Below are 12,505 nucleotides of genomic sequence, written 5' to 3' on the forward strand. Positions count from 1 at the left end.
GGAGAAATATCAATATCAGATATGCAGATGACACCACCCTGATGGCAGAAAGTGAAGAGGAACTAAAAGCCTCTTGATGAAAGTGAAAGAGGAGAGTGAAAAGGTTGGCTTAAAGCTCAACATTCAGAAAACGAAGATCATGGCATCTGGTCCCATCACTTCATGGGAAATAGATGGGGAAACAGTGGAAACAGTGTCAGACTTTATTTTTCTGGACTCCAAAATCACTGCAGATGGCGACTGCAGCCATGAAATTTAAAGACGCTTACTCCTTGGAAGGAAAGCTGTGACCAACCTAGCTAGCATATTCAAAAGCAGAGACATTACTTTGCCAACAAAGGTCCATCTAGTCAAGGCTATGGTTTTTCCTGTGGTCATGTATGCATGTGAGAGTTGGACTGTGAAGAAGGCTGAGTGCCGAAGAATTGATGCTTTTGAACTGTGGTGTTGGAGAAGACTCTTGAGAGTCCCTTGGACTGCAAGGAGATCCACCCAGTCCATTCTGAAGGAGATCAGCCCTGGGATTTCTTTGGAAGGAATGATGCTAAAGCTGAAACTCCAGTAGTTTGGCCACCTCATGCAAAAAGTTGACTCATTGGAAAAGACTCTGATGCTTGGAGGGATTGGGGGCAGGAGGAGAAGGGGACGACAGAGGATGAGATGGCTGGATGGCGTCACTGACTCGTTGGCCGTGAGTCTGAGTGAACTCCGGGAGTTGGTGATGGACAGGGAGGCCTGGCATGCTGCGATTCATGGAGTCGCAAAGAGTCGGACACGACTGAATGACTGAACTGAACTGAACTGAACTGATAGGAAGAGTTTCCTTAAGGAGTTGTGGTTGTTTGGTTGCTCAGTCATGTCCGACTCTTTGCAACCCTATGGCTCCTCTCTCCATGGGATTTCCCAGGCAAGAATGCAGGAGTGGGTTGCCATTTCCTCCTCCAGGGGCTCCTCCCAACCCAGGAATCAAATCCACGTCTCCTGCACTGGCAGGCGGATTTTCTACCACTGAGTCACCAGACACAGGGTCAAAATATTATAACTTCTCAAAAGCTGTCTATTTAAGTGAATCTATAAATTCATACCAACTAGGTATGTCTTCTCTCACCTTTTCTTTTATCTCCTCTTTGTGAACATCTTTGATTGTGTGTTGATGAAGTTTATTTCATATTTTCGTGTCCTGCTGCCTGGATCAACTGTTATTTTACCCAAAGAGGTTCATCTTTGGCTTACTTCTGAGAGTTGTTTTTGGCCATGATCAGATTTCTGAGCAGATTTCAAACAATCCGTACCCTCTTATATAGTCTTGTACCATATTCAGTATTGTACAATGTACAATATTCATCTGCCTGGCTGGACAGAAGCCACTACTCATTCCAGTGAATACCATGTGGGTTGAATTCCCTAGAAGAGGAATACCTGTAAATTCGTGGGGAATCCAGAGCTAGACTATGATCTAAGACTCACTTTTTTTTTAAGCTTTTTTGAATTTATTTTAAAAAATTTTTATTGGAGTATAGTTGCTTTACAATGTTGTGTTGTTAGTTTCTGCTGTGCAGCAAAGTGAATCACTTGTATGTATGTTGTAGCCATGCATTCCGGGAAACAAACTCACTCAGAAGGACAATGCAGATAGTGGAGTGAAGTTTATTACACCGGTGGGTCCAAGGCAGAGTCTTCTCTTAGCCAAGGACCCTGACCAGTTTTTGTGAAAAGCTTATATACCCTAAGTGTATAAGGTTCCCTGAAACTAGTCTGAACAAAAGAAAAAGAAAGATACAATCAAAGTTAACCCGTGATCATATGCCTTAAGCCTAGGTAGTTAACAGTGGGCAATTATCAATAGGCCTGTGGTCATACCCCAATAAGCATAACTGAATGTATGATTCTATTGGGTTACACAGATAATTAGGGTATTCTTTTAGACGATAGAGAGCCCTGGGGCTCTTCCTGCCAGGGGCCTGGTTTTCCAGTTGGTATGTCATTTCCATAGATACTGGGCATATAGCTCAAAGTCCACAGTCCAGCCCAAGATGGAGTCCCGCCCTCAAGAGAGTCTGTTCTGTTTCCTCCTTCACTTATACATACACCCCATCTGTTATAGATTTCCTTCCTATTTAGGTCAACAGAGAGCCTTGAGTAGAGTCCCTGTGCTATACTGTAGATTCTCATTAGTTGTCTATTTCATACATAGTAGTGTGTATATTTCAATCCCAATTTCCCAATTCATCCTACTCCCCCATCCCCCCTTGGTATCCATAAGTTTGTTCTGTATATCTGTGTCCCTATTTCTGCTTTGCTAATAAATTCATCTGCATGACTTTTCTAGATTCCATATATTGATATTATACAGTATTCGTTTTTCTGACTTGCTTCAGTCTACGTGACAGTCTCTAGGTCTATCCACGTCTATGCAAATGGTACTATTTCATTTCTTTCTGTGGCTGAGTAACATCCCATTGTGTATATGTACCACATCTTCTTTATCCATTCCTTTGCTGATGAACATGTAGGTTGCTTCCCTATCCTGCTTATTGTAAACAGTGCTGCAATGGACATTGGAGTGTATGTATCTTTTTGAATTATGGCTTTGTTCAAATCAGGCACAGGGGTGGGATTTCTGGGTCATATGATAGTTTTATTTTTAATTTTGTGAGGCACCTCCATACTCTTCTCCATAGTGACTGTACCAGTTTACATTCCCACCAACAGTGTAGGAAGGTTCCCTTTTCTCCACACCTTCTTCAGCACTCATTGTTTGTAGATTTTTTTGGTGATGGCCATTCTGTTCAGTGTGAGGTGATACCTGATTTTAGTTTTGACTTGCATTTCCTGAATAATTAGTGATGCTGAACATGTTTCCTGGCCATCTGTATGTTCTCTTTGCAGAAATGTCTGTTTAGGTCTTCTGCCCATTTTTTTTTATTGAGTTACTTGGTTTTCTGATATGAAGTTGCATGAGCTGTTTGTATATCTTGGAGTTTAATCTTTTGTCAGTTGCTTCATTTGCAAATACTTTCTTCCATTCTGAGAGTTGCCCTTACATTTCATTTATGTATTCCTTTGCTATGCAAAAGCTTTTGCATTTAATTAGGTCCCATTTGCTTATCTTTGTTTTTATTTTCATTACTCTAGGAGGTGTGTCAAAAAGATCTTGCTGCGATTTATGTCAAAGAGTGTTCTGCCTATGTTTTCCTCTAAAAGTTTTATACTTCTGGGCCTTACAGTTAGGTCTTTTATTGTTGTGTAATGACGTTAGGTCTTTTTTTTTTTTTTTTTGCTCTGGGAGCCTTAATATGATAGTGACAATGTTGCCTTTTCTATACAAGTGAATAAGTATTTGCTTATTCCAGCAATAAAATATTTTGAGATTTTTTTCCCCTAAATTTGTCTTTTACCTCTTTTAAATATCTTCCCGAATGATGTAGTGTTTTGTTTTTATTATTTTGGGTCATAATTATTTTTATACCTTACATTCAGTCTCATTCTTGGTCCAATTCTTATTTTGTATTTCCCTTCACACTTTATCCCATGAAGTTTAGGCACTCCTTTTTACTTCAAAAATAGACTTAAATCGTGTATATCCCTTGACTTATTACGTCTGAAAACATCTAAGATCTGTTCTTCCACGCGCTGGTGAAATAGCTCAAGGATACACCAAAGAGAACTGCGTATCACTCCTCAGAAATCATACACATACACGCCTCCTAAGAACAGACACCTCAACCCCAAGAGACAAAAGGCAAAGAACAGTGGCTCTCTGGCTCCCAGCTCTGCGGAGTTTCTGGAAAGGAGGAGGGCTCCACTCTAACCTGCTCCACACCTGGCTCCAGCTTTGCACGAAGGTAGAGAAGTCCTCCGTGAAAAGTCTGTGATTCTTTCTTGCGCCAAAGAAAATAACTAGCTTTCTAAGTTGATCTCTTTGGAGGTGCTTTAACGGAGAAGGCAATGGCAACCCACTCCAGTACTCTTGCCTGGAAAATTCCATGGCTGGAGGAGCCTGGTAGGCTGCAGTCCATGTCGCTAAGAGTTGGACACGACTGGGCGACTTCACTTTCACTTTTCACTTTCATGAGTTGGAGAAGGAAATGACAACCCCCAGTATTCTTGCCTGGAGAATCCCAGGGACGGGGGAGCCTGTTGGGCTGCCGTCTATGGGATCGCACAACGTCGGACATGACTGTGACTTAGCAGCAGCAGCAGACGTGCTTTCACGGGGAGACTGGGATCAGAGTGGTCTCTTTTCACCCTTCTTAAAGAGGAAATGGGAGGGGGCGAGGCGCTCGTGGTCTCAGAGGGCAAACATCCCTTGGGGGTGCGCACGCTGCGAACTCGCCGCTCTCCGGTTTCCGCGGCAGCAGTTTCGCCCTGCCCGGAGGGGTGTCCCCAGCTGCGGGGACAGGAGGCGCGCGCGCTCGGTCAGTGCCGCTTTCCTTCTAGCCCAGCAGTCGTGCCCTGCAGCCTTCGGCCGCGCGCTCCCGCCGACCCGCCGGCATCCAGCCCGCAGAGCCGAGCCTGGTAAGGGGACCCCTGCGGGGGTCCCTGCGTCCTGGAGGATTGGGAGCCGGGCGAAGAGGGAGGGTTCTGGAGGCCGCGGTTGAGTCAGGGCTACTGATTTCTGGTGGGTCCTCTAACCGGTTCCATGCTTCTGGGGTCTCCTGTCAGTGAAACCGGGCGCCGGTGGAAAGCTTATGGACAACAGCAGGTTCCCAGTGCGAACCAGGCGGATTTGGGGACCGGACCGCTTACTCCGCGTTCCCGCCCATCGCTTTCCACAGTGCTGCAGTCTTTTATGTCTAGTTGCCTACTTCTGAGCTCTTTTGATTTTCATTAAGCTTCACAGCATTTCACAAAGCTTCGCTAATATTCTCAGACGCTGGGAAAAATTGAAGGCAAAAGGAGATGGGGGCTGCAGGAAATGAGATGGTTAGATAGTATCACGGACTCATTGGTCATGAACAAACTTCGGGAGATAGTGGAGGACAGGAAAGTCTGGCGTGCTGCAGCCCGTGGGGTCGCAAAGAACTGGACAGGACTGAGCGACTGAACAACAATTTGACAGATGAGAAAACTGAAACTCACAAGTAAGCCCTAACTAAGTAGAGCGAACATCTTAAGTTTTACCTTCGTAACTTCACCCATACCACCCCCGCCCGGGCCCTGACCAGCACCACCTCCCAGAGAAGCCTGGTGCAGGAATCCACTCCTAGGGCTCCACACGACGAGAACCCTCACTGAGCCACGTTCACAACGAAACCTCTCAGTGGACATTGTTCCATAGACCTTGATCTTCTGAAAGCCACCCCATTCTTCCCCAGATAGCCACGTTTCCCACCACACGATGTAGAATTCGACACTATGGCAGAGAGACCCCAGCGTGTACAGGAACCATCCCTTGGTCTGTTGTCAACCCCCTGTGAAAGCCGTGTTATGAAGTCCTGAGACTAAACTGTGAAACCAAGTGATGCCGGGAAACAGAGGGACTCAAGCAAATGGGGAAGGAAAGACTCATGAATGAGGCAGACAAAAAACAGTTTTACCTTTCCTAAAACAGCAGGAAAGAGCCTACTTTCTACTGATTTGATAAAATGAGATAGGATCAAGATAACATCAGGTTCATCCAATTTAAAGATCCAAAGGTATATGACATTTATTTGCTTCAACCTCCTCCATAAGCTAGATCCCCCTGCTGTTCCTGTCAGATACCCGTATAATCTCTGCTCCCACACCAGCTCTTTCATGATTCCTGATCGCATGTGGGGAAGATTCGGATTTTCCTTGTGGAGAAGAAATCTGCCTCCACTCTTCATTCCCCCACTTTTGTCTGTTCTGCAATTGACACGTGTCACATTGCTTCAGGTTTACAATGCTTCCGGATGTCTTCCTAGGCTTGATTCAGTCCTTTTAATATCCTTTCATTTCAGCATTTCCATCAATATCCTTTTTGACTAGCCTCTGGACACTTTAATATTTGTTAATATCCACCCCCAAAAATCTATTCCTCGGTGAGACATGTCTCCCCCTGGCAACCTGACCCACTCAGAAGATGCTTCAGGAGGACGGTGCTGCACCTCTGCCCCCCAATTTGGGACTTTGATGGTGTTTTGTGGCAGCCACAGAGCCCCATTTGGGTCACACTGATCATCAAGTCATGTAAAAACACCAGATTATTTAAACTGAAATCTTTCCATTCTGAGCAACTTCTGTCCCCTACGATATTATGTTTGAATAGTCTTTAAAAAAAAAAAAAGGCACCCAAGATTTCAAGATTTTGCAATACAGTTCTGTTTGTTGGTTTTAGGGCAAGCTTCCAGCCTAACTGCTTCAGTTTATGTCCTGACCATGGATGGCAACATGGTATGTGGTGTTCCAAGAGGCTCAATGACTTTATCGTCACTTCTCCTCCCCAATGAACCTAGGAGAATATGCAGGCAAAATGAGCCAGTTTTTGTTCTTAGCTCCATGACAGTTGTGTGAACATGGGCATGTTAGTTGAGACTCAGTTTCTTAATATTTTAACAGAAATTTTAATACCTATCTCAATCACTTCATAGGGAATTAGGGCAAACAATTAAAATAATGGATATGAAAGCAAAATTGAAAATCACAAACGGCTGAACAGAGGGTTATTATGATGGTGAAGTTCATCATCAACATTGTCATGACTCGTCATTGTCTTTACTACTTCAGTATACTGGTTCCAATAGAAAATGTCATCTGAGACAGAAAAGACGTCAGAGAATTTGAGCAATTTTAGCAGAGGCTGGAGTATAATTTACCAGAGGCAAGTACACCAAGTGGGAGAAGGTGGTAAGGAAAATGCTCTTCTCAAGGGTTAAGGAAAGGAAAGAAGTTATTTTAGTGTATTCTGATAGTGTGACAGGGGATGGTTTCCTTAATGAGGACCATTTCTATGCATCTTGACTGAGTGAATAGAAAAATGTGTAAAGGTAGAAATAAGAAATTTGCTGAATTGCAAATCAACTATGAAAATCATTTTTAACTCAATGTTAATCAATACAATGCAAGTTTAAACCAATTAAGACATCCTACTGTATGCCCAACAGGGTGACCAAAAAATTAAAAATATAGTATTACCAAGTGTAGGAGAAGATTTGCAGGATGCTGGTACGTGGCTGCTGCCAGCACGACTCAGCACAAGTTTCATGGAGTCAGACTTGGCAACATCTAGTCAGGCGGAGTGACTTCGTTTTCACTTTTCACTTTCATGCATTGGAGAAGGAAATGGCAACCCACTCCAGTGTTCTTGCCTGAAGAATCCCAGGGACGGTGAAGCCTGGTGGGCTGCCATCTATGGGGTTGCACAGAGTTGGACACGACTGAAGCGACTCAGCAGCAGCAGCAGCAGCAGCAGCAGCAGTCAGGAGGAAGTTGGACATTCCAGAGAGATTGTCATGTTGGTAGTAGCACTACAGTTGGCAGTAACAAAGATGCATTTGGAACACCAACTGTTCGTTAAGAAAGAACTGGATAAAATGTTACATAAATAATGTCACTTCTGTAAAAGATTAAAATACCAAAAAGTACTGTATCTTAATTATAGATAGATATGTATGTACAAGTGTAAATACACAAGTGAGATAGACACATAAACATCTCACAATACTGTTTGCCTCTAAAGGGAGAGGGAGAATGAGACTCAGGGTTGGGGGAGTCCAAAAGTAAATAAAGGAAACTATATGTGTAAAGTTTTAACTTTCTCAACCAAACTGAACAGCAGTAATAAAAATGCCAAAATACTGAGATTTGTTCATTGCACATTGTGGAATTTGTTTCATTACTCAGTGTATTTATTTCTCTTCTTAAAATATTTATTTCATAACTGCATAATCTTTAAAACTGAATAAATAAAATATAGGCTCAGTGATGGTGGTTTAGTTGCTAAGTTGTGTCCGACTTTTGTGACCCCATGGACTATAGCCTGCCAGGCTTCTCTGCCCATGGGATTCTCCAGGCAAGAATACTGGAGTGGGTAACCATTCCCTTCTCCAGGGGATCTTCCCAACCCAGGAATCGAACCCAGTTCTCCTGCATTGCAAGCCCATTCTTTACCAACTGAACTATGAGGGAAGCCCACAGGCTCAGAGTTCATCTTAATTATAATTGCAGAGTGCATACTTGCCTTTTCCAATGTATGCTTACCTTTTCTAGCACCAAGAATGACGCAATAGTATGCCTCATCTGAATGAAACATTTATCTCCATGGTTTTGCCGATTTCTGCTTATGTCTACTGGGATTTTTCTTAAGTTGTTATTGGGAGACCCACAAGGAAAGACATTTGATTTAAAACAGATCAGGAAAGGACTTTATCCTGAATTTGTCCCAAATGTTGCTGCTGTCCCTCAGTCAAGGCACCAGTTTCTCTTCCCCCAGTTGCTCAGAGGGAAGGAGGTGGTGACCACACTCGGGCCTCTTCCCCTTCTCCCTCTCATGTGCATCCTCAAAGGAGCCCTGGACCCCAATTCAACATTCCCACTGGAAGGTGCATTGTACTTTCCCCTTTGCCACTGGGATGTCCATCTGATACAAAGAGTTTCTGGGACTGGAAATGCCCAGTACTTCAAACAAACCACTATTCATTTACAGTAAGGCAACTTTTATTCTCTAGTCTAGCAAGTTTGCTTTGATTCCAATAATAATAACAAATAATTTTAAAGTCTTGCTTCTTATTCCATATAAGAAGGCTTTCTTTATTTCATGCCTTTTCAGTTTGAAGGGAGATAATCAACTGATATGTATTCAAACATTTCTTGCTTTCCTGCAGAATGAGGAAGAAAACAAGAGTTCACTGTGTTAACATAACCTAGCATCACCTGGCTTGCTTAAAGTTCTATATGGATATTTGAAAATAAAATGTGTTAGAAAATTAGCAATGGAAATGGCTCATCTAAGGATAATTGTTCTCAGCTGTCTGAATTGGAGGTGTTCTCAGGTCTATACCAACTCCTATAAGGACACTTGCTTTTATTCCTTCCTTCTTTTTATTCTAGAAGTGAATGGAAGCGCTGCAGAGGAGCAGATATGGACCATGGCTGAAGGTAAGAAACCCTCCAAATTCTCAAGCACTCTGGACACCAGGCGACAGTTACTGTCTTCCCTCCTCCACTCCCTGACCTCAAAAACTGAGACAGAAGAGGAACCCAGTTACTTTAAACTGCAGGAGAAAAAGGCAGCTATCACGTTCTTTATCTTCCCTACTGTCATCACACCCTACACACCCGAGTATGACACTCTGATATGACACTCTGACCCGTGTGGTGATGTATGGGAAATGTGGAAACAAAACTTCAAGTCAGAAGTCAGTGGATTTGGAACCAAATTGTGAAAATGAAATCTTCCCCTGCCTGTGCTCAGCTGAAAAGAGGAAAAGTTCCACATAGAGATTTAGTAATCATGTTTGAAAAATAAAATTTCAGAATACTTAAGTAAGGGAAGAACCGACACAGAGTAAAAGGAACAAAATAAAAGATTTTAGGAGCCTGGAATGAACCTAATTCACGTGGGCTCATTAGAACTCCAGAAGTCCTTGGATTCTCACTCCATCTCTTGAAAATTTTAGCTCTTGGCACAGTGTCACCCTTGCCAACTCTTGTTGTTGTCTGTTGTTGTTTAGTCACTATGTCATGTCCAACTCTTTGCAACCCCATGGACAGCAGCCTACCAGGCTCCTCTGTCCATGGGCTTTTCCTGGCAAGAATACTGCAGCAGCTTGCCATGTCCTCCTCCATGGAATCTTCCCAACCCAGAGATCAAACCTGTGTTCCATGTCTCCGGCATTGGCAGGTGGGTTCTTTCCCACTAGCACCACCTGGGAAGCCTATCATCAACTATACTCCAAGATAAAATAAAAACTTTTAAAAAAGAATCACAAACTTAGTAAAACCGGAAAAATTCTTTTTTTTTTTTTTTTTTTTTACAGGCAGGATAGAACATCAGGGCTTTGAACCCTCCTCCTCCTTGAGGATTATCCTGGTAGGCAAAACAGGCAGCGGGGAGAGTGCCACCAGGAACAGCATCCTCTCCCAGCCCATGTTTGAATCCAAGCTGGGGGCCCAGTCGGTGACCAGGAAGTGTCAGAGGGCAACAGGCACGTGGAATGGGAGGAGCATCCTGGTGGTGGACATGCCCCCCATCTTTGAGTCCAGAGCCCAGGATCAAGAGGTGTATGAGAATATCGGAGCCTGTTACCTGCTGTCAGTGCCAGGGCCCCACGTGCTGCTGCTGGTGACCCAGCTGGGGCACTTCACCAAGCAGGATGCGGTGGCCGTGACCAGGGTGAAGGAGGTCTTTGGGGCAGGAGCTGAGAGATACATGGTCATCCTCTTCACCCACAAGGAGGACTTGGCAGGCGGATCCTTGGATGAGTACATGGCAAACACAGACAACCTCAGGCTGAGGAGCCTGGTCCAGAAGTGCAGGCGGAGGTACTGCGCCTTCAACAACTGGGCCTCCGGGGACGAGCAGAGAGAGCAGCTGGCCCAGCTGATGGCTGTGATTGAGGGGCTGGAGCGGGAGCACCAGGGTGCCTTCCTCACCAACGAGCTCTTCTTTGATGCACAGATGCTCCAGCAGATGGGGGGTGGCGCCCATGGAGAAGTTCAGAGGCGCTACCTGGACAAGGTACGGCTGCAGGTTGCAAAGCAAAAGCAAGACCTGAAAGAGGCGGAGAGAAACTCTGCCTTCAAGGCGCTCCTCTGACTCAAAGCCTGGATCGTTTCTCATGCCAAAATATTTGTTCTTGTCCTATGCCTTTTGATTTTTCTTGCCATTGTAATTAGCTTGTATAGTACGCATCAACATTGAGCATTTTCAGATGACACCTGTCCTTGGCTTCCATTTTTTCAGTCGGCATACCTGTCTGTGTTGATCAGAAACTTTATTTGCTTTTTACATAATTTCATTTTCAATTTTGCTTCCTTGCATCAGACACACCATCCCTTTTCTTTGGTTCCTTTTTAGGAATAAAATCCAAAAGGAAAAAAAATTTCCGCTTTCTGTTGTGTTAAAAATGGTGAAGGTGGAAACTTCCCTGGCAGTCCAGTGGTTAAGATTGTGCTTTCAATGCAAAGGGTGCAGGTTCAATCCCTGGCTGAGAAACTAAGATCCCATATGCTGTGCAGCCAAAAATTAAAGCAAATAAATAAATTTAAGAGCAAAATCTTTTCAAAAAAATGGTGAAGACAAATAATAAACTAACTGCACACCATCAAGAAATATTGTGGAGCTTGCAGAGAGGAAAGTGAATGGACTGACATGTGTGAGCGAGCGTCTCACCAGGGACCCCCTTTTTACAGTTGGAATTCCTTATTTTATTCAGAAACATACTCTGACTTCCTTGTAGGTTTAAAAAAAATAGTAATAATAAGACACCACACAAAAGAGAAAGACTAGGGTGTTCTGGGATATCTCTGGGGTGTGAAGAGGCTGGGGGAGAAAGGAGGAAGGCCCTAGAGACGGGGTGGGGAGGAAAATCTCTGCATAGTCAGCCACTGGGAAATTAGAGAACCTTAATCCTTAGAGCAGGGCTAGACAAGAGCCAGATGGTGAATGTAGGAATTCAGGCTTAGCCGGCCATCTGGTCTCCTTCAACATTCAACCATCTCCTTGTAGCATGAAAGCCACCCTGGAGAAGAAGGAAGTGACCTGCAAGACTGCATTCCCTACAAGTTTATGAAATTTGAATTGCATGGACTTTTCATATGTGGTGATGAAACATTATGCTTCTCTTTATTTTTTGACCCGTGTTGTTGTTCAGTCACTCAGTCCTGTCTGGCTGTTTGCAACCCCATGGACTGCAGCACACCAGGTTTCCCTGTCATTCACCATCTCCAGGAGCTTGCTCAAACTCATGTCCATTGAGTTGGTGATGTCATCCAACCATCTCATTCTCTGTCATCCCTGAATCCTCCTGCCTTCAATCTTTCCCAGCAAAGATTTTTTGAAAGATTTTTTTCAGTCTCTTCTAATGAGTCAGCTCTTAGGTAGCCAAAGTATTGGAGCTTCAGCTTCAGAATCAGTCCTTCCAAAGAATATTCAGGACTGCTTTCCTTTAGGACTGACTGGTTTGATCTCCTTGCAATCCAAGGGACTCTCAAGAGTCTTCTCCAACACCATAGTTCAAATGCATCAATTCTTTGGTGCTCAGCCTTGTTTATACTCCAACTCTCACATCAACACATGACTGCTGGAAAAACCATAGCTTTGACCTTTGTCAGCAAAGTAATATCTCTGTTTTTTAATACACTGTCTAGGATTGTCATAACTTTTCTTCCAAGGAGCATCTTTTAATTTCATGGCTATAGTCACCATCTACAGTGATTTTGGAGCCCAATAAAAGAAAATCTGCCATTGCTATCATTGTTTCCTCATCATTTTACCATGAAGTGATGGGACCAGATGCCATGATCTTTGTTTTTTGAATGTTGAGTTTTAAGCCAGCTTTTTAACTCCTTTCTTTCACTTTCATCAGGAGGCTCTTTAGTT

The 12,505-nt window shown here is 43.7% G+C and overlaps 1 protein-coding gene across 1 annotated transcript; it reads left to right on the forward strand.

The window, feature by feature from the left end:
• The first annotated feature begins 4,291 nt into the window (after positions 1–4,291).
• Positions 4,292–11,006, forward strand: LOC113891021 (GTPase IMAP family member 5-like). Its single transcript, XM_027538641.1, has 3 exons — positions 4,292–5,639; positions 9,013–9,060; positions 9,942–11,006. The coding sequence occupies exons 2-3, from the start codon at positions 9,051–9,053 to the stop codon at positions 10,718–10,720; spliced, it is 789 nt and encodes a 262-aa protein (XP_027394442.1). The 5' UTR covers positions 4,292–5,639; positions 9,013–9,050; the 3' UTR covers positions 10,721–11,006.
• Positions 11,007–12,505: the final 1,499 nt, after the last annotated feature.

This window comes from Bos indicus x Bos taurus, chromosome 4 (genome assembly GCF_003369695.1).
Source record: "Bos indicus x Bos taurus breed Angus x Brahman F1 hybrid chromosome 4, Bos_hybrid_MaternalHap_v2.0, whole genome shotgun sequence".
Classification (NCBI taxonomy): Eukaryota; Metazoa; Chordata; class Mammalia; order Artiodactyla; family Bovidae; genus Bos; species Bos indicus x Bos taurus.